Source organism: Artemia sp. Qi Xiang Cuo, chromosome 2 (assembly GCF_049724085.1).
Source record: "Artemia sp. Qi Xiang Cuo chromosome 2, ASM4972408v1, whole genome shotgun sequence".
Lineage (NCBI taxonomy): Eukaryota > Metazoa > Arthropoda > Branchiopoda > Anostraca > Artemiidae > Artemia > Artemia sp. Qi Xiang Cuo.
This window is the reverse complement of record NC_142795.1, coordinates 79,570,986-79,593,176: the sequence shown is the minus strand read 5'-3', so window position 1 is coordinate 79,593,176 and position 22,191 is coordinate 79,570,986. Positions and strand designations below refer to the sequence as shown.

Here is a 22,191-nt window from a genome sequence, read left to right as displayed (position 1 = left end):
CATTTCTTAACGATATGAACAAGTATTCAAATAGGATTTGTGTTTTCTACGAATTTTAGCTGTGGTGGATACAAAGAGGAGTTTCTCTAATTACCTTTTAGCGTTTAAAGGTGCCGTTTTGTCAATGTCACACCGAAAGATCGTTTCTGACATTTTTACATATCTGAGGTAAATGCCACAAACCGTTTACTAAGCTGTTCTCAAACAGAGGTTCCGAACGATAGTGTATATCAGAAGAATCAAAGTCCGATTGATTATACATTGTCCTACTGATCCTTTCGCTGAGAACGGCCTAGGCCGTTTTCGATCGTTTTCTTTTTTTCTGAAGATAGTTTTCGGTAATTATCTCAAAATTTTGAAAACGCCAGATGCGAACTTTCCGGTCATTCTATAACTATTTTAAAGTTTTATAAAGTTTATAAAGCCTTATAAAGTTTTAAGATTCAACATTTAACTTGCTTTGGGTTACCTGAGGAACGGAGCATGCAGAGCAAATAAAACACTGGAGCAGTAGCCTCAATATGTCTATATTTCCCGGTTTTTCTGAATTAAGATTAACGTTTATTTCCCCTGTGAAAGTTTTTGGTATTTTATTTCCAAGCAGTCATACCATTTTAAGATTTCCAAATGAGGCGACAATATTGTTATCATTCAAATGCTGGACTAAACTTTATGCATCTACTAAATTTAATTTTCAAATTTTGCTTCATTTTTTTTAGATTGAAAATACGCTGAAAATTGAATAAAGATTTTAGACTAGGAAAATACTCCTATTTGTGGTGGCGGAGTAACAAACTGGTTTTATCCTATTTTCCAGTCTGTTGGTTTCAGCTTATTACTAAAAAAGTGGTAGGGGTTTAAATGTTCGCGGTTTTTACGGAAAATGGTGAGTCAGACCGGATGGATGAATATGACATTACATTTTAGAAAGCAACGCATAATTCTTGCCTGGGACCAAAAAGGATGATTTCCGCTGAAAATTGAGCCAGAACCTACAGTGTGAAGTCTTACGGTGACCTCACGCTACCGAGCCGAAGGTGAGGACCAGCTGAAGTTGCGAAGCCGAGCTTTCTTTCCATCAAGCCATGTTTCTGCTTTCGACTTAGAAGCTCTGTTCTAGCGTGCAAGCAGGTGTACCTTCTATGTTCTTCTGATTCATTGGAGGGTGCATAAAATTTCATTTCATGTCCGTTGCGTCTTCTTCTTTGTAAGGGGTTATGTACATCATTTAAAAAAAAATCGTGGGATTGACTGCTTAACTCTTGTGGTACATATTGGATCTCGGGACCTTGCTATTGTTGATTCCAAGCAAATTTTGGCTAATGATGTTAAAAAATTAATGTTAATTTTATTTAAATTTTGGGTAGAATCGCTCAGGCTTATATAGTTCGAATTAAAAACCTTGAACGAGGCTAAGGTTTTAGAAAAATAGGTATTCAAATACCTATTTTTAGGTATTTGAATGTAAAGAACAATTGTATTCGTAAAGCGAACATAAATCATCTTGTATATAATGTAAGCCACCACTCCTTAGCCCCCTCCCTTAAAATTTACGTTGACACTTTACTCGTGCTTCAAAAAAAATCAACAAAATTCGTTTGCTTTTAGACTTCAACACATTTAACCGAATAATTTGTTAATCTTTGCTTAATTTTTGTTCGCTCTGCTGATAGCGAACAAATAAAATGAAAGCTTAATTTTTGAATATAATATTTTTTCAATCAAATACTAGACTTCATCCGTTTTTGCTGAACAGGGAACACTGTAGTCATTATTTAATTTTTCTTGAGCAGCGATGGTGCTTTTGTAGGCTGCACCTGGGAGTCAAGGTTTCATAAGGGGATACAAATAATTCAAATACTAAATGTGCGAATCGGTTCATCCTGCTTCTCTATAACAGGTTAAAGCCAGTCTCCATTTGGCAGATTCTGCCATTCTGCCATCTTGCACAAAAAGCAGCGTCGAAGGTTGCAGTATCTGCAAATCACCAATACGGAGCCAGAAAAGAAGTCTCCATTGAAATAAAATTTGCAGATTGGCGGTGCAGATTTTGCAGAATCTGCCAAATGGGGAATGGCTTTTACACATTTTGAAAAAAGAAAAGCGTTTTTCAATCAAACAGTTCGTGGTAACGAACTGTAAGTAAGGAGCGACCCGGCTCAATGGTAACCGAAACTCTAAAAAACGGAATTTTGATACCAATAGATACATCAAAAGAATCAAATTTTAATTCTGATTTCAAATATATAAGTTTCACCAAGTTTAATCTTACCCATCAAAAGTTACGCGCCTGAGAAAATTTGGCTGATTTTCATAAAAAGGGGGAAAGACCTCCTGAAATTTATAGAACCTTAATGAAAATTACACCATCATATTCAGCGTATCAGAGAACCCTATTGTAGAGGTTTCAAGCTCCTATCTACAAAAATGTGGAATTTTGCATTTTTTGCCAGAAGAAAGATCACAGATGCGTGTTTATTTTTTTTTTTGTTGGGTTTTTTTTTTTTTTTTTTTTTCCAGGAGTAATCGTATTGACCCAGTGGTCCTATAATGTCATAGGAGGGATCCTTGGAATGGAAATTAAAAGTTCTAGTGCCCTTCTTAAGTGACCAAAAAAAGTGGAGGGCAACTAGGCCCCCTCCCACGCTCATTTTTTTCTCAAAGTCACCCAATTAAAATTTTGAGATAGCCATTTTGTTCAACATAGTCGAAAATATAATAAATATGTCTTTTAGGATGACTTAATCCCCCACAGTTCCCAGGGGAAGGGCTGCAAGTTATGAACTTTGCCCATTGCTTACATATTGTATTGGTTATTGGGAAGTATACAGACATTTTCAGGAAGGATTTTTTTCTGGTGGGGGGTTGGAGGAGGGGGTTACTCGGGAAAATATTTCTGTGGAGTATGTTTCTTTGGGGCAAGGGACATTTCTATGAAGGGGGCGCCGGATTTCCAAGCATTATTTAAAAAACGATCAGAAATTAAATTTAAAAAAACAAGTTTTTTCAACTGAAAGTAAAAAGCAACATTAAAACTTAAAACAAAAGAAATTATTACGTATATGAGGGGGTTCTCCCCCAAGTCAATACCTCACTCTTTACGCTACAGTTTTTTTTAGTGCTTTCAAAAGAGCTATCTATTCTAATTAAACGACCTTTGTGATTCAGGGGTTTGTGAATTAAAAATTTTTTTAACTTTTAACGTAAAGAGCGTGGTATTGACTAAGGGGAGGACCCCCTCATATATGTAATAACATATACGTAATAAAAAAAACAGTAAAAAAAAAACAAGCGATACGGCTCAATAGTAATCGAAACTTTTAAAAACGGAATTTTGATGTCAATAAAAGTATCAAAAGAATGGGCTTATCATGCTGATTCTAAATATATAAATTTTATTAAGTTTAGTATTACTCATGAAAGGCTACGAGCCTGAGAAAATTTACATGATTTTTTAAAGAGGGGGGGAAACATCCCCTAAAAGTGAAAGAATTTTAATGAAAATCACACCGTCCGATTCAGCGTATCAGAAAATCCTGTTACATGGGTTTCGAGCTCATACCTGCAAAAATCTGCAATTTTGTATTTTTTGCCAGAAGAAAAATATACGAATATAGAAGTTCGTTACGTAAGTTAATTTGTAAATTACTTCAGAACCAAATTTAGAGACATCCATTTAGCAAAAGAAAAGTAAAATTTTTATGCAAATTTTGTTTACTTATTCAATGACGGTGAGCCAAAATAAAAGCTGCATTAACTAAAAAATGATCAGAAATTAAATAAAAAAAAAAAGTTTTTTAAACTGAAAGTAAGGATCGACATTAAAACTTAAAACGAACAGAAATTATTCCGTATATGAAAGGGGCTGTCCCTCCTCAACGCCTCGCTCTTTACGCTAAGTTTGACTCTGTCTCACAACTTCATTTTTTAAAACAATAAAAAACTTTAGCGTAAAGAGCGAGGCGTTGAGGAGGGGACAGCCCCTTTCATATACGGAATAATTTCTGTTCGTTTTAAGTTTTAATGTCGATCCTTACTTTCAGTTTAAAAAACTTGTTTTTTTATTTATCAAATACTAGACTTCATCCGTTTTTGCTGAACAGGAAACACTGTAGTCATTATTTATTTTTTCTTGAGCAGCGATGGGGCTTTTGTAGACTGTACCTGGGAGTCAAGGGTTCACGAAGGGATACAAATAATTCAAGTACTAAAGGTGTGAATTGGTTCATCCTGCTTCTCTATAACAGGTTACACATTTTGAAAAAAGAAAAGCGTAGCAGTGCCCATGTAATAATAAATGTCAACGTTTGAACCTAACCATTTTTGTGCTTTGGAGAAAAATTTATTTTACATTTCATCAGGGTTACAAGCATACCAAAAACAAGACACAGAGTACTTCGCTAAACAAAAACCGATAATAAGAAGAATTTATTCGGTTCTAGAAATGCATCCAAGACTACCTATAGAAAATTTTTTACCTTATTTTTTTCAATTCTACCGAAAACTTACCAATCCAAAGCGACCTTCGCCCAATTTCCGGAAAACAGAAATAGAAGAAATGTCTATGAAGTTTCTGTTCTAAACGGGTTATTTACAAAATTTAGGGCCTTTTCCCTGGTGCTGAACTTGGCACGTCATTATCGAAAGTAAATTTATTCGACCTTTCAAGATTTTACTGAAATAAATTAATTTATTTTCATTTATTATAAATAAAAGAATTTTTCTTCTAAAGTATGTTTGATACTTTTAAATGCTAGTGGGGTGTGAAATATGTAAAACCTAAAGGACACGTAAAACTTTTTTTCCACTTTTGGTAGATTGCGTGCATAACCTTAATCCGCACTTGAGAGCGCAAATAAGGTCCGTATTGGGTCTGCTTGTTCCGTGTTAATGATCGCAGAATTTCGTCACTGTGTTATGGCGCAGTGACTTGCCGTAAGAGAGTTCTTTTGGAGAGAGGCAATTAAGTTCACTTGGCTCCGATTCCCATGAGGTATGTATGATCTTTAGGGGATTAAAGCTGAAGAAATATTGCCAAACTCATGTATTAACAGGATAATCTGACAATTTTTTTAATTGACCTCTTTTAGTGTGCTAGCTCAAATATTTTGTAAAAAGCAGGCTATTTGGCGGTGAGTTATACTTGTGGGTGAGTATCATGTCACTATAGTGGCGTCTGAAGACAATTCTTTCTTTTTCCTACGGTAACCTTTCTTGAATATAGGGGTAACACGGTTTAGCTCCCGGTCTATGAGTATCTTATTTGAGTTAAGTAGCAGTTGAAATACATTACGCTGTGGTAGTGTGGTACTGCAATTTCTTCGACAATTTCCACGCTGTGGTAGTGTGGTACTGCAATTTCTTCGACAATTTCCACGCTGTGGTAGTGTGGTACTGCAATTTCTTCGGCAATTTCCTTCAGTAGTCTTGGGTGCAAGTGAGAAGGATCGGTAGACTTGTTCAAGTCCATCGTTTCAAGTGATTTTTGGACAACAGGAGAGGAAGTAGATTTGTGCTTCTATCTCTGTTTGTAAGTACTGGTGCGTACAAGTACTCCTCTTTTCATTTGAGGTCTGGGAAGTTGAAATAACCAGCGATGAGTGGGTTCCCTGTGTAATTCATCGTTGCTTTATATAACATCGTTACTATAGTCTGCTCAGTTTCTTGCAATGTGGGGCAGATAAACTTTTATGATTACCGCCTATTGTCACTTTTTCCTCATTGCTACCACCGCACTGGTCAAAACGTACAGATTCAACCAAATGTTATTTACTGGGGAAATATATAATGACCGTACACTACAAAACCTCATGAACAGCGCTAATATATTGAACCTGCAATCCGAAGGAATGTAGAATAGATATAATATTATGTCCTGGAATTTTACCAACGGAATTTTCGAGCCGGCTACCAATAAACTTTGGACAAACCTCTGTGAACAGGACGAGATGATAATACTTAGAATATGTCACAGCTTACTCGTTCTGGGTTGTGCTTACTATGGTTGCTGGTCTTGTTGCCGAGCCAACACGGGTCGTCATCTGATCTACTTGAGGCTATTAGTGATTTGGAGTTAGCAGTGAAGTAAAAGGAACAAGTGGCAATTTTGACATGATTTTTCTTTGATTCATTGCTTTGGGAGCATTATGTCCTATGTCGTGACACAGCTAAGGCTATTAAATACCAAGACTTGACCTCGTGTTGTGACCTATTACAGTCTTTTAGATGAGACAATGCATTCTCATTATTCACAACTTCTAAATTTTCATTTAAAATTCCTTGTATGCTAAAATAATTATTGGAGGAGGGGTAAACTAATCTGGTCTTCTTCGGAGGCTCTTGTATATTCTAATATTTATTTCAAGTATACAGTTGATCTATTATGTTCCAAATAAAGGGATAGGAGTCATATTCATTTTGTTTAGGTATGGTCAATCAAAGCTATATATAAAAAAAAAATATTATTTAGTAAATAAAACCCTGGCTATCATACTGGCTCGCTCACGGTCCAGAAAAAGGAAATTTGATTCTGACTTGTGGACTGTTTTAGTACTTCAATTTGAACCTAAATATTATTGGCTCAGACCCTACTGCACTTTTATGTTATGAAATGACAATCTGAAACAGTTTTTATTTCATAAGCCTTTTTAGTAGTCATACAAGGAATTCATAAAAGACTGCGATCTATCATTTCATCCCTAATTGTTTTAGATGGAACCCTAGGATTGAAATAATCATTTCTGTTTATGATTCATCTGTATTGATCAAGTTTATGTTTTATTCTTTTCTCATTAGTGCATGATTTTGACCTTGAACATCGGTTCGGCTTTATTTGCTTGTAAGAGTCATATATTAATATATTATTCGAATAATTCATGAGATGTTTCCCATACTACGTAAAGAAAGCCTATTGTATGTTTTAACCTGAGATGCCTTATTGGGAATTAGCATAAACACAGTGCATTTTGATTTAATCTTAAGGCAACACTTACTTTTTGAGTATAATGGGCAAATAGGAGGGTGGGCGTGGAAGGGGGACTAGTTGCCCTCCAATCACTTTCGACTATTAAAAGACCATTAGCCCTTCCTATTTTCAATTGAATGAGCCCTTTTCGAAGTTCCTAAGAAAACTTCTTTGATACGAAGTGCCCTGGTCTAAAAAAAAAAGAAAAAATAGTAATACATTGTACCCACATTGATCTTTACTATAAAAATGTAAAGCCTTCCAATCCCTTTCGGCTAATAAAAAGGGCACTAGCCCTTTCAATTTCCGATCGAACGAGCCCTTTTTGAGTTTCTACGAAAACACTTTCCATAAAATCCCTTATATGCCCCCAGAGCATAATTTATAACCCTTGCCCTGAGGGCTGTGGGGTTGTCATCCTCAAAGACCTAATTTTCAGAACTTTCAACTACGTTGAAGAAAATTGCTATCTCAAAATTGTGAGTGGATGTGTTTGGGAAATTGTGGGCGTCAGAAGGGGGTTAGTTGCCCTCCAATCACTTTCGTCTATTAAAAAGCGCACTAGTCCTTTCAATTATCAATCGAATGTGCCCTTTTTGAAGTTTCTACGACAACGATGTCTATGAAAACCTTAAAGCCGTAGGGCATAACTTACAACCCTTGACATGAGAGCTGTGAGGGGGTTGTCATCCTCAAAGACAAAATTTCCAGACCTTTCAACCAGATTGAACAAAATGGCTATCTCAAAAATTTGATTGGATGTGTTTCCATTCCAGTAATTCCTTTTTGAAGTTTCTACGACAACGCTTTCTATAAAAAAAAACCTTATATGCCACTAGGGCATAACTTACAACCCTTGCCCTTAGGGCTGTGGGTGGAGTGTCATCCTCAAAAACGTCATTTCCAGACTTTTTAACTACGTCGAACAAAATGGCTATCTCAAAATTTTGATTGGATGTATTTGGGGGAAAGGTGGGCGTGAGAGGGGGGTTAGTTGCTCTCCAATCAATTTCGACTATTAAAAAGAGGACTAGCCATTTCAATTTCCAATCAAATGAGCCCTTTTTATAGTTTCTACGACAACGCTTTCTATAAAAAAAAGCCTTATACGCCCCTTGTCTAAGACCAAGAACCAAAAATAAATAATACATTGTGCCCACATCGTTTTTTACTTAGGCAGCGCTGTCGCGTTGCCTATGATATACTAAGCACATATCCAAGGAGTTGATTTGAAAGCGTTTTTTTCCCTGTACAACTCTTGACCCTAATCTCTGGGGTTTGTCTCAACCCCAGAAGCCTTGTTATATGATATTTAGACTATTTTGAATAGAATGGTTCTCCCAAAATTTCTATTAGATTCCTTTCGGATCAATACGACGTATGTGTAGGGTTGATGGAGTAGCTGCCCTCTGATCACTTTGACTCTTGAAAAGAGAACTAGAGCGTCTGATTACCAATCCCATGAGCCCCCTCCAAAGTTTATATGACTACACTTTCTATAAAAACCCTATACGTCCCCAGGGCAAAACTTACAATCCTTGCCCTTAGGGCTGGGAGGATGTGTTATCCTCAAAGACATAATTTCCAGACCTTTCATATGGGCTGAACCAAATGGCTATATCAAAATTTACCCTCTGATCACGTTCGACTAATAAAAAATGCACTAGTCTCTCAATTTCCAATCAAATGAACCCTTTTTGAAGCAGTTATGACAAACTTTCTATAAAAACCTTATATGCCCCAAGAGCATAAGTTACGACCCTTGTCCTGAGGGCTGTGAGGAAAGGGTTTTCATCCTCAAAGACATAATTTCCTGCCCTTTCAACTACGTTTAACAGAATGGCCATATCAAAATGTTGATCGGCAATGTTTGGGGAAATGATGGGTGTGGGGGAGGCGTCGACTATTAGAAGGGGCAAAAGCCCTCTCAATTTCCAATCGAAAGAGCCCTCTTTGAAGTTTTTACGACATCACTTTCTATAAAAACACTATATGTCCCCAGTGCATAACTTACAACCTCAGCCCTGAAGGCTATGAGGGTTTTGTCATACTCAAAAACATAATTTCTGGGCTCTTCAACTACGTTCAACAAAATGGCTATATCAAAATGTTGATCGGGAGAATTAGGGGAATGAAGGGCATGGGGGGCATTCGCCCTCCGATCACTTTTGACTATTAATAGCGGCACTAGCCCTCTAAATTCACAATTGAATGAGTGCTTATTAAGTTTCTACGACAACGCTGCCAAAGGCCTAATTTCCACAACTTTCAACTACGTTGAACAAAATGTCTATCTCAAAATTTTGATTGGATATGTTTTGGGAAATGGTGGGCGTGAGGGGGACGTTATTTGCCTTCCAATCACTTTTGAATATTAAAAAGGTTCGAACACTGGAATATTTTTATTTTAGTTATACTTACTGTAACGTGTTTTATCTAAATTATATTAAAAAATAAACATGCCCAAAACAACCGTGAGAGGGAATTAAAAAGAGCAGTAGCCTTTGAATTTTCAATCGAATGAGCCATTTTTAAATTTTTTGACAAAGATTTCAATACAAAACCTTATATGCCCCCCAGGGCATAACCTACAACCTTAGCCCTGAGGGCTCTGGGGGGGGGGCGTGTCATCCTCAAAGACCCAATTTCCAGAACTTTTAACTGCGTTGAACGAAATGGCTATCTGAAAATTTTGATTGGATGTGTTTGGGAAAATTGGTGGGTGTGAGAGGGGGGTTAGTTATCCTCTAATCACTTTCGACTACTAAAAAGGGTACTAGCCCTCACAATTTCCAATTAAATGAGCTCTTTTCGAAATTTCTACGACAATACTATCTATAAAAACCTTATATGCCCCCAGGGCATAACTTACAATCTTTGCCCTGGGGGTTCTGGGGGTTGTCATCCTCAAACACATAATTTGCAGAACTTTCAACTACGTTGATTAAAATGATTATCTCAAAACTTTTATTTAATGTGTTTGGGGAAATTATTGGTGTGAGAGCGGGGTTAGTTGCTTTTCATTCAGTTTCGACTATTAAAAAGGGCACCAGCCCTTTCAATTACCAGTCAAATAAGCCCTTTTTGAAGTTTCTACGACAAAAATTTCTATAAAAACCTTATATTCCCCCAGGGCATAACTTACAACCATTTCCCTTTGGGTTGTGGGGGAGGTAAGAGTTGTCATCCTCAAAGACCTAATTTCCAGAACTTTCAACTACGTTGAACAAAATGAATATCTCAAAATTTTTATTGGATGAGTTTAGGGAAATGATAGACATGAGAGGGGGTGTGTTGCCCTTCAATCACTTTCGACTATTAAAAAGAGCACTTGCCCTTTCAGTTTACATTCAAATTAGCCCTTTTTGAAGTTTCTACGACAACGCTATCTATAAAAACCTTATATGCCCCAAGGGTATAGCTTACAACCCTTGCTCTAAGAGTTGGGGTGGGAAGATTTATCATCCTTAAAGACCTAATTTCCAGAACTTTCAACTACGTTGAACAAAATGAATATCTCAAAATTTTGATTGGGTGTGGTTGGGGAAATGTTTGGCGTTAGAGGGAGGTTTGTTGCCCTTCAATCACTTTCGACTATTGAAAAGAGCACTAGCCCTTTCAATTTCCAATCGAATAAGCACTTTTTGAATTTTCTACGACAACTCTTTCTATACCTTATATGCCCCCAGGTTGTAACTTACAACCCTTTCCCTGAGGGCTGTGGGGGGGAGGGTGTCATCCACAAAGATCTAATTTCCAGAACTTTCAACTGCGTTGAAAAAATAGCTATCTCAAAATTTTGATTGTATGTGACTGGGGAAATGGCAGGCGCGAGAGGGGGCTTAGTTGCTCTCCAATTACTTTCGACTATTAAAAAGGGCATTAGCCCTTTCAATTGCAATCGAATGAGCTGTTTTCGAAGTTTCTATGACAATGCTTTTTATGAAAACCTTATTTGCCCCCAGGGTATAACTTACAACCCTTGCTCTGATGGCTGTGGGGGAGGGTTGACATCGTCAAAGACCTAATTTCCAGAATTTTCAACTGCTTGAACAAAATGGCTATCTCAAAATTTTGATTGTATGTGTTTGGCGATAAGGTTGGCATGAGAGGGGGTTAGTTGCCCTCCAATCACTTTCGACTATTAAAATGGGCACTAGCCCTTTGAATTTCCAATCGAATGAGCCCTTTTTGCAATTTCTTTGACAATGCTTTCTATAAAAACCTTATATGCCACCAGGACATAACTTACGATCCTTGCCCTGAGGGCTGTGGGGGAAGTGTCCTCCTCCAAAACATAGTTTCTATCTGGAAATAAACTAAGTTGAACAAAATGGCTATCTCAAAATTTTGACTGGACGTGTTTGGGGTAATGGTGAGCGTGGAGGGGGCTTTAGTTGCCTTCCAGTCACTTCCGACTATTAAAAAGGGCACTAGTCATTCCAATTTCCAATCGAATGAGCCCTTTTCCAAGTTTCTACAATAACTCCTTTGACACGAAGTGCCCTGGTCTGGAAAAAAAAAATAATAAACGAATAATACATTGTGCCAACATCGTTCTTTACTTAGGCAGCACTATGGTGCTGCCTATGATGGTCTTTTAAGATTATGCAGAAAGTTTCTCCCAGATCTTATATTCTATCAGCAGAGTCAAAGGCAATTGAGTTAGTCTTAGCCATCCTTGTAAAAAGCCCTGAATTATATAAGTCGGTTGCTATTATTGCGAGACTCAAAATGCTCCCTCCAGCTGCTCAAACAGATAAGACAGACTATTTCCGACACAGACCTCAAGAGGATGAACCGAGTTACTTTAAAAAGGCTATAAGCAAAGAATATTTAAGTAAAATTTCAGCATATACCTTTTCATATTGGTATTTGAGGGACTGAAATAAGAAGCTTAACCTCTGCCCCGACACGCACAACAACATTGTATAAACTGCAAAGATATTCTATGCCTTCAATAGTATCTTTGCTCTATTTCAAACAAACTGACTATTAGAAAGTTATTTAGATACAAAAGCATCTAATACGGTGTGCTACAGAACAAATTCCCATTCAGCAGTCCTGAATAAAAAATATCATATGAAGAAACCTAGCAAATCTTTTTGTAGATTCTGCCATATCTATGGAAAGTAACTTCGACATATAATGTTGGATTGTCATTCCATTTTTCTGCAAAAAAACAAACAATTTATTTCTTCTTTTAGAAGATATAATGTCAAAGCCAACATAAGCAGCTCAAGTTTCGACAGCAACATTTCAAGTAAAGTGGAAAAGGAAGCCTTCTAAAGGGCGTCGAGTCCTGTCAGAAAATTATAGTAAAATATAATGGAATATGACGATCACAGATAAATATATGGTATATAGATATTTATTTGCCCCATCTCACAATGCTAAAAAAAGGAATTGATATCCGGGTGTCCTTAGACTATGAATGATGACGTTAAACCATGCTAGAAGCCTGAGCAACTGAAGATAGATGAGCAAAATTACGAAATTGATTGGTACCATGAAAAGTTTGTCAATTGGACGTCTGTGTTACATATGTTTTGTCTGTGATGAATATGTATGCAATTTTGAGGGCCAAAATGAAGTCTTGAAGAGCAAATTTATCTTGGAGCGAGGCTGCCAACTGTTTCACTTTTGTACTTCTATCCCACGTTTTTATCATTGTCGCCCTGTAGTACGTACAAAACAGAAAACCGCACTTTTCCATGAGAAGCCGGAAAGTGTCACACAAAAAATTCTATTTTACTGTTCGTACTGTGGCTAAAATAGAGTGTCACCTCTTCTTTGTTCACGGTATACAATTTGATCAAGATATTGACAAAAGATACTTCACCCCAAAGAAAAGAACCCGATCATTTGAGATCGACATAATTTAGTGCGCACAAAACAGGTGGCACTTCTAGTAAATATACTTTTTTCAACAAAAGTTAGCTAGAATGAAAGTGAATACATCATATAGTGCAGTTTTGTGTGCTCTTTCATAATTCAATAATCGCATCTGGACAAAAATACACCATTAGCCCTCAAAATTATTAAAAGGGTTCAAAAAGGCCTATAGTAAACAAAAGTTTAAAATGTGTTTCTAAAAAAAACTGTCTTGTGAGAAAAGATACCATTTATAGTTGATTTAGGAATGGTAATAGTTATTTTCGTTAGTTCTAATAGTTAAAAGTTATTTTGAACACAAATGTGCGGGTATCTTTTAAAACGAGCCTGAAACCCTTCAAAATAAAATTAGTTTTGATGTAACTTCATCTGCTATGACTTGGATGTTTTTATACGTGAATTTGTTTCTTATGTCGCATATAGCCCGAAAATAATCAATGAGCTAAAAACAAACCACGAGTTTTGCTATATCAAAACTGCAAATTATTGCAAGTTGCAGGCACGAGGTGGCTGTCTTTAAAAACATCTTTTCAGAAAATTTTGGAGAAGTGGTACTCTCTCTTTCTATTTTTCATGAACCACGGCGAAGGAGATTCAGCTGGCGACAGAACCGCGAGAGTGAAAGCCATTAAAATACTAAATTTCATGTGTGATCCTTGCTTAAAGGCGCATTAGTATTTTTTGGAAGCTTGCAGCTTAAAAAGTGTGTATTCTGAACAGAGTTTCAGTCCGGGTTGACCCAAATCCAGCACTTGATCTAGAATTGCAGAAATGCTTATTACCATAGTCCCTTCTGAAATGCTACATTAAACTAGAGATAAAAAGAAACATTAGCGACCCCCTTAAAGTTTGGCTAGTCCTTTTAAACTATGTTGAAATTTAAAATTTGAAGATCGGGTCAAATACAATTTGCTATTTAGTAACCAAGATTGGTTGTGGTCTTTTAACTACCCAGCAGCTATTACGGGCTTAAGCAAATTACTCAGTTTTTTTTAGCTGAGTTCTGCCCTCAAATGAGTAAAAGAGTTAACCAAATTGATCCCACTGTTCAAAATATGAAAAGTCTAGATCCAGAAGAAGCATTGTTTGTTAATGCTGATGCCCCAATTCATATATTGATGTGTATATTTTAGCCTATTGGGAAAATCCGAAGCAGAAAAAGACGAGAGTCGAAATAAAATTTACCACCAGTGGTCATGTTTTCTATTTTACGATGGAATACTGCTTTTAGTACTTTTTACTTCACTGTTTGATTTTGCACCACTGGGCCAGAGACTGGTTGCTATGAAAACGTTTACTTTTTCGCTAATGAAGCCTGTCTTTTAGTGACTGAGCTGGTGCTAGAAAAACGTGCTTCTAATTTAGAACATCTCTTAGCATATAATTCTTAAGCTTTCAAGCCATTTCAGGATGGATACCAAAATTTTAGGCTTGTCGTATTTTTTAGTTCAAAAAAGCAGGGCTTGTCCACGGCTTGAGGCACTTTGTAGGTCAAAAAGCACATTTTCGGCTTTCATTGTCGTACTTTGGTAAGATTGTAAGTCGGTAAACCTGTCTCTCAAACTCCGAGTGCTAGAAGAAATAGAAGAATCAGAGACTAGATAGGATAGTCCTACTGTTAAATAGAAGAAGAAGTCCTAAGACAAATTGAAATAGCCTAGAGCTTATGGTTATTGCAATTCCATACAAATCAGTGAAAATCAAAGCATGCGTTTCATGTAGCTTAAAGGTATTTCAATATCTGTGTGTTCTTTTTTCCTTAGGGCTATTGGGCCTAGGCCACTATATAAAGCTGTACCCCAGACTAGACCAGCCTACCTTAATTTTATTAAGGCCTACTTTACCCCAGGAAGGTGTTTTCAAGCTAATATCCCTGCCCTCTCCTATATCTGGGGCTTAGAAGATTGCACCAGCAACAGGCCTGGTTAATATATAGGCCTAAAACATTCTAGATAGCCTAGCCTAGGCCTATTCATTAGGAACAAGGTGAACAAACTGTTCGGTAAATATATTAGGCAAATGGACAATTCAGATACCTTAGCTAAGAAACATGATTACCTCTAGAATCAGAATTTCATCCTGATCCCAAATATTAGCCTACATTCTTCATTTCTGTTCCAAATTCAATTTAGGCCTAGGCTATATAGCCTATTTCTATTTTAGGCTATAGTCTATGTTTCTCATGTATTTATTGATTCCTGTTTTGTGTCACTATTTATCCAATTTGTTGGTAGGCCAGTTTTAAAAAGATTGACAATAACATAGGCATATAAGCCTAGCCTATGTTATTTAGCAGCCAAGATTGATTCTGGTCAACTACCCAGAAGCTACTATTGGCATGAATAAATTTCTTAGGCCTATGTTTTTAGCTAAATTCTGCTGTCAAATGAGTAAACAAGTTGACCACAATGATCTCACTGTTCAAAATTTGGAAAGTCTAGATCCAAAAGAAGCATTGTCTGTTAATGTTGATATGCCAGTTCATATGTTGATTTGTTTGTCTAACCTACTGGGAAGGTTTGAAGCAAAAAAAGACAAGAGTCAAATAAAATTTACTACCAGTGGTCATTTTTTAATATTGGGATAGATTGGCCTACTGTTCTTAGTATTTTATACTTTGCTGTTAGATTTTGAACCACTGAGCTGGTAACTGGCTACTATAGAAATGTTTACTTTTTTGCAATTAAAGCTGGTCTTTTAGTGACTGAGCTGGTGCTGGAAAATGTGCTCCTAATCTAGAACAGCTCTTAGTATATAATTCTTAAGCTTATATGCCATTTCAGCACAGATACCAAAATTTATAGGTTTGTTCCTTATTTAGATAAAAAAAGAGCTTGTTGCACTTTTTAGGTCAAAAAAGGACTTTTTTGGCTCTTGTATTCATTCATCAGCTGGCAAACCTGTCTTTGGACTCCAAGTGCTAAAAGAAATAGAAGAATCATAATTCCATAGAGACTACAGAATACAGCTTATAGTTATTTCAATTCCATATGACTCAGTGAAACCAAAGCATTCATTTCATGTAGCTTAAAAGTATTTCACTAATTGTGTTTTTCTTCTTTTTTTTCCCCTAGGGTCATGGTGTCTATATCCTGTGCAGTTAGGATCCTAAATATATAAGGATCCTCTTGCTGTCTTGGAAGTTTGTTGATTTAGGTCTGTATATCCAGTCCTTAAATTTATCCTAGGAAGGTGTTTTCAAGGTGATATCTGCCCTTTCCTTATATCTGGGGCTTAGAAGATTGCATTAGCAACAGGTCTGGTTAATATATACAATATTCTGTAGATTCATTAGGAACATGGTGAACAGATTGCTCAGTAAATATCTATATTAATAGACAATTGAGATACCCTAGTTAAGCAAAAGAATTATCTCTAGAATCAGAATTTCTTCTCGATTCTAAATATGACCTTCATTTCTGTTGCAAATTCAATTTGTATATTTCCATATTATCAATTCATATTGGGCTATATGTTTCTCATGGATTTATTGATTCTTCATTTGTCAACATTGATTCAATTTAAGGGTAAACCAGTTTTAACAATATTGACAATAACATAGGTATATAACAATATTGACAATAATGAGTCTGTCCAAAGACAGGCATCAAAATGCGTAAAGGGGCTCAGAGACAAAGAGTATGAATGCCGACTGCAGAGCCTCAAGCTACCAACTCTGACATACCGTCAGCGAAGAGGTGATATGATAATGACCTACAAACTGCTCAAGTCTGACGACAAGGACCTCTTTCAGCTTGCCCAGTCGTCAAGAACCAGGGGTCATTCAGCAAAGCTTTTTCGGAAGTGTGCTAATACAAGGAAGAGGAACCATTTCTTCTCCAACCGCATCATAAGCCTCTGGAACGATCTGAGTGAAACGACAGTGAGTTCACCATCCGTTGACAGTTTCAAAGCCAATCTCGATAAGGAATGGGAAACCAAACTATGGCTCACGCAATGGGATGAAGCTGATGTCCCATGGCCCTATCATCACTAACTGGCGTACACTGGACTCGTCCATATCTCTAGCAAGTGCGATTTAAGGATTTAAGGTATTTAAGGTATAAGCTGTATATAAAGTACAAGAAAAAGGTATCATCTTTGATGGTCCTAGAGAGGCTTCAAATTGAATTTGCAGTAAAAACTAGTGGCATATTTGGATTCAGGATGAAATTCTGATTCAAGAGATAAATTTTTGTCTTAGCTATCTGAATTGTTTGTTAATATAAATTCACTTGCAAATTATTTAGCCTAATAAATATTTACAACCCAAATACACCTCTCAGTAGCTTAGTATTCCGATGAGAATCTATAGAGGAACAAACACTTTTCTCAGTCAGCTTGAATCAGAATTGGACTTATTGATTTTTCTTCTTCAAAACAGATCAGATGTCAGAGTGAGCAGTTTTTTGCAATATATACAAATGCTGATTGTTTATCACCAAAATAGGATGAGTTTCTTGCACTTGTTCAAAGCTGAAAATCCCATGTATGTAATTACTGTGACTGAGTCTTTGAGTCTAACAATCAAGGATATGAAGTAGTAAGTTTAGAGTTGAGACCTTTAAGTTTTCTCAAAATCTTCTTTTTGTAATCATTTATTGTAGCCCTTCAAAGAGCATTGATAGTACTTTAAAAGATAAGAGCCTACTCAGTTACCTTTCCTCAGTATTATCAAAAATTGTGGTTTTTGGTGACTTTAATGCCCTGAGCATTGATTGGTTATTATACACTAAAAAATGTTCTTGTATGAATTTTGGGCAAAGGTTAATTCAAACACAGGATGATAGTTATCTTTATCAAGATGTTACTGAGCCTACTAAGTATTGGATTAAATCAAATCTGTCTTATTTAGACTGTGTTATAACTAACCACCCAGCTAACCTAGAGAGTCTTGAATTATTGTCCCCTATAGGTAAAAGTGATCACATGGTACTGTGTTTATGTGTTGATCTGAAGATTTTGTTAAATTCTAAGTCAAAATTGTTTTACGACTATTCTAGAGGTAGTTATGACAAATTTAGGGAGTTTTTGCATTCTATTGTTATGGTTGGTAAGTTTCAGCATTGTTTAATGGATATGAACACAGCATTTAAATTTCTCAGCAATGTAGTAGTATTGCATTGTGAAAAGTGAAAAAATATTTATTTTTATATATGTTTTATAGTTTCAATTATAAGTATGTTTGGTGTACGGATATCTACCCATGAGTATATGCCACATTCCATAGATCAAATATGGTTCTTGCCTATTTCAATTACAAAAAACTTGCAAAGATATGAATTTATGTGCGTTATTCCACCAATATACTATCCAAAACAATTCTGCTCAATTAAAGATATTACAACAGCCAGGTCCCCAGAAAAAGTGCTTATGGGCTGTAAGAAAAAAAGATTGGAGAAATAGTGGGTGCTTGTTTTATCCCAGTGTCATTATCTTACAAATATTGTTGATTGCACATGCAAACACCATCCCGTGTAGCTCTTTGCTAATAAGTATATGCACAAAATAAACATGAAAGGAACATAAAAAAAAATGAACCTGAAAGAATTTCAAAATGAACTGTTTTATTTTGAAAATTAAAGTCTTCAGGAATAACCCAGTCGGGTTTTTGGCTGAATGATCAGAACAAGTTCATGCAAGGTGCTGAATTATTTCCTGCTAAATAGTATGCGTATCTTCCATCTCATTCACAAAATATGGAGCCATGGTAAAAGAATTTTTGAGGTAAAATGGATTTTTGAGGTAAAAGAATTATATCTTTACAAAATTATAAAGCTAAAAAGAACAATCTTTTTTTATTATCACTTTTTGCAAAAGCCTTTCCAGGTTGAAATGTGGCTGATAATGGGTATGGAATATAGAAAAAGATTTTTTTAAATACTGGAATTGAGGCTCTCTATTAATTAGATTAGGCTATACGTTGATTTATCTTTATATGGAAGAGTCTTAGTTTTTATGTTTTTCTTTAAAATAAATTTCATTCTATGAGTACTACTCGCCTAATGTTGTGTGGGCCTGCTCTGGGTGCTTTCTCTGTCCCTAAGTTCTTGGATGTCTCCCCAAATGGAAATAGGTCTCTCTAAAATCTCCTCAAAATAACATTTGTAAATACACGAATGTTAAAGCCAAATCCAATCGACAAATTTAGGGAGTTTTTGCATTCTATTGTTATGGTTGGTAAGTTTCAGCATTGTTTAATGGATATGAACACAGCATTTAAATTTCTCAGCAATGTAGTAGTATTGCATTGTGAAAAGTGTATTCCAAGGTATTGTCTTAGAGAGGGTATAAAGGCTCATCTGAATGCCCTTTGTCTTTCTGGAAAGTAAAGGTCAAACATGCATACCTTTCTCAATAACACATATTATATATAAACAATGAACAAGTTGCCTAACTTATAGCCTTTGCCCAAAGAGCTGTGGGGGGGGGTGACATCCCCAAAGGTATAATTACTGGATTTGTATAAATATTGCATTCCTGTTTCTACCAGTATAGAGTTGGAAAGGTGAGGCAGGGCTTCATGGGCTTTGCCAGGAAATTCTTGGGGGATGGGTGGTAACAAGCACTGCCAGAAAGATTGTTTACACAAAGTTTATATTGTAGTTTTTATCTGGTCCAATACAACATATTTTAACTTGTTTAAACAAATGTATTTAATCAGAGAATACTATTGTGGAGGTTTTGATGGCTTCAGCCACATAGAAGACCAAGTCATGCAGAACTTCCATCCACATGAATTATAATACCCATCTCTGTCCACCCAAATTTCTTTAGTAAAATTATTATTAAGAACTTATTCCACAAAACTACTGTACATCAAAAGTCTCAACTAAATAATCAAAGCTTGTCCAAAATTTTAGTTACAATCCCGTGTTTGAATTCTCAAGCAGAAAATTGAAAAAGTAGGAAGCTACCAACAAATTTACAACTATTGTACATACACTTTAACAGCAATAAATAAATTTCAGTTTCCCTTCTAATGAACATCTGGAATTATCCAGGGGGTATCTGGGGGGGGGGGGGGTTCCAGAGGGAATACATTGGCTCCCTATTTCAAAATAGTCTTCAGAATCTTTTGTAACTATTTGCTACTGGCAAATAATAAGAAACAAGGTGTTGCTGTATGGGTCTCTTCAGGGCTTTAAATTGAATTTGCTAAGGAAGTAATAAGTATGCTTAGAAATAGTACAAAAAGATGGATCAAATGGTGTATTCACCTTTTGCCTAGCTAATTAATGAAAAAAAAAATCAAAATTTGCCCTTTTTCCTGATTTTAGAGATAGATTTACAAATCTTCCACACTTTATAAGTCAGGATTAAGCATAGATAAGAGGCTCAAAACACTTTTCTTGTGTCTCATTTGAATATTAGACTTATTTCTCAAGCTTTGACTTACAAACACAAAGATTGTCAAAGGTTAGTGCCCTTTGGAGGGGAAATGGTTTGAAGTTGATATTTCAAATTAAATATTTCTGGGGAATCATTGAGGCCCTGATTTTATTCCTGAAAGTTTTATTTGCCTAACTCAACTATTTTCTAAGATAAACAATACTCTTTCATCTAGAATTCACTATTACAGGTTGTTCTTAATTTAAAGCTCAAATTTAGTTAGGGCACTGGTGGATCCAAGGGGCCAGTGGGGGGCAGATCCCCCAAGATTTTTTTGGGCACCCTCTTATTGTGTTTTTTATTTATTTTTACTCTTTTTTTAGAATAAATTTGTCAATTTGGTCAATTATTGGCATCTTTGCCTAATTGCCCCCCTCTCAGATTTTACTCATTGGCACCCTTGTCACATTGGGCCTCCCCCTAGATTTTGCACTAGACCTGCCCCTGAGTAAGGGTACCTACCTTCCAGGTAGTTATGACATAGGTAGTCCCTAACTTTGTAGGTTTGCTATTATTTTTGTGTTTTGATTTTTCATCAATAGTTTCTTTGTAATACTAAATAAAGCCAATTTGAAAGAAAATCACCAATATAATTATTAAGTTTTTGTACATAGCCTAGGAGTATAATCAGCCCCTATAGAAGAGTGGGAGGCAATTCAATTGGCAGTGATCAAATGGTTATACATTATGGTATTTGGAAAGAGCATTGAATTGTATGGTCCTTTGTTTTTGTTTATCTAATCTTTGCTGTGCAAGATAGCTTTACTGAAGAGAAAGTCAAGGTTATTTACATGACCAAATTAGGTAGGGGAAAAAATTTGACACTGGATTCTCAGTCCAGTGCTCACTCCAAACATAGTCATCACTGGTGTCATAATTTTTTCTTAGTGAATTATGGCCTAGAGTATACCCTAGAGCTATGTCTGGCCCCATTAGCATGTAGGAGTCAGGGATGTAATGGCAGTGATTATTATATTCAGAAAAAGAGTTGAATAGGGAATCAAAGGTTATATATATCATTATAAATCACATTCTTTATTTTCTATTATTTGTGACTTGCAAAAAGCTGTCAGACCTTTATTTACAAAAAAAGGAATTGGCTAGACTTTGACAGTAAATTCAAAATGCTAGTGAAAAGTGGTTCTTGCTAGTGGTTTTTAGTACTAAATCCAAATTATAATGCTCATAAATACAATCAATTTCCAGTATTGACTTGTTTTTGTCTTATTATTACCAATGTCTTCAAGAAATAAACAGCATTTTTGAAGATAATGACTAAGACCAATTAATAATACTGGTTTACATATAAAATTGGGTATAAAAATGGAACTATGGTCAGTTTTTAAATAACTTGTCTTTTCTCTTGTTATTTGTGACTAGCTAGTATGATTTCACTAGCATGTCCTATAAGCGAGCTTGGTTTTCCATGGGTTTTTCTTGACTGACACTTTTTCATTGCTAAGAGAAGCCTTGTTGCCGAAAATTCTCCTTATATGGTGATGATATTCTGGGACTTTGAATTAGCCTAGCTGTAGTAGAACTAGGGAAGACCTTTCATTTTTTGTATAGTGGAAAAGGTTCTAAATATGTTTTATTTAGCAGAGATATGGGAATATCTATTATTGAGAACAGTGCTGGGATGTTCAATGTAAAAATCATATGTTTCTTTCTTCTAGGCATCTGGAATAGTACAAGATACTTATTGAAGTCCAAGTGGAAACGTCAACAATGGATGGCATATTTGGTCACAAAAGAGGTTTGTAAGTTTTGTATTGTGTTAAGTTCCTCTCCTAAAACTGTTACACCTCTTATTTATATTAGATATATTTTATGAATGGGGGATTAATGATCTAACAAGATTGTGTTTCTGAAATTTTTTGAATAAAAATTCTACTTAGAAAAATGACCTATGAAGATTATAATTATAAAGATTAACTGAA

The 22,191-nt window shown here is 35.8% G+C and overlaps 1 protein-coding gene across 1 annotated transcript in view; it reads left to right on the top strand.

The window, feature by feature from the left end:
* The first annotated feature begins 14,455 nt into the window (after positions 1-14,455).
* LOC148955656 (uncharacterized) overlaps positions 14,456-22,191 on the top strand; it is a 68,920-nt gene continuing 61,184 nt past the window's right edge. The window contains exons 1-2 of the mRNA XM_089108295.1: positions 14,456-14,588; positions 21,928-22,007. Coding sequence (XP_088964421.1) covers positions 21,980-22,007 — 28 coding nt within the window. The 5' untranslated portion in view covers positions 14,456-14,588; positions 21,928-21,979. The remainder of the gene's footprint in view (positions 14,589-21,927; positions 22,008-22,191) is intronic.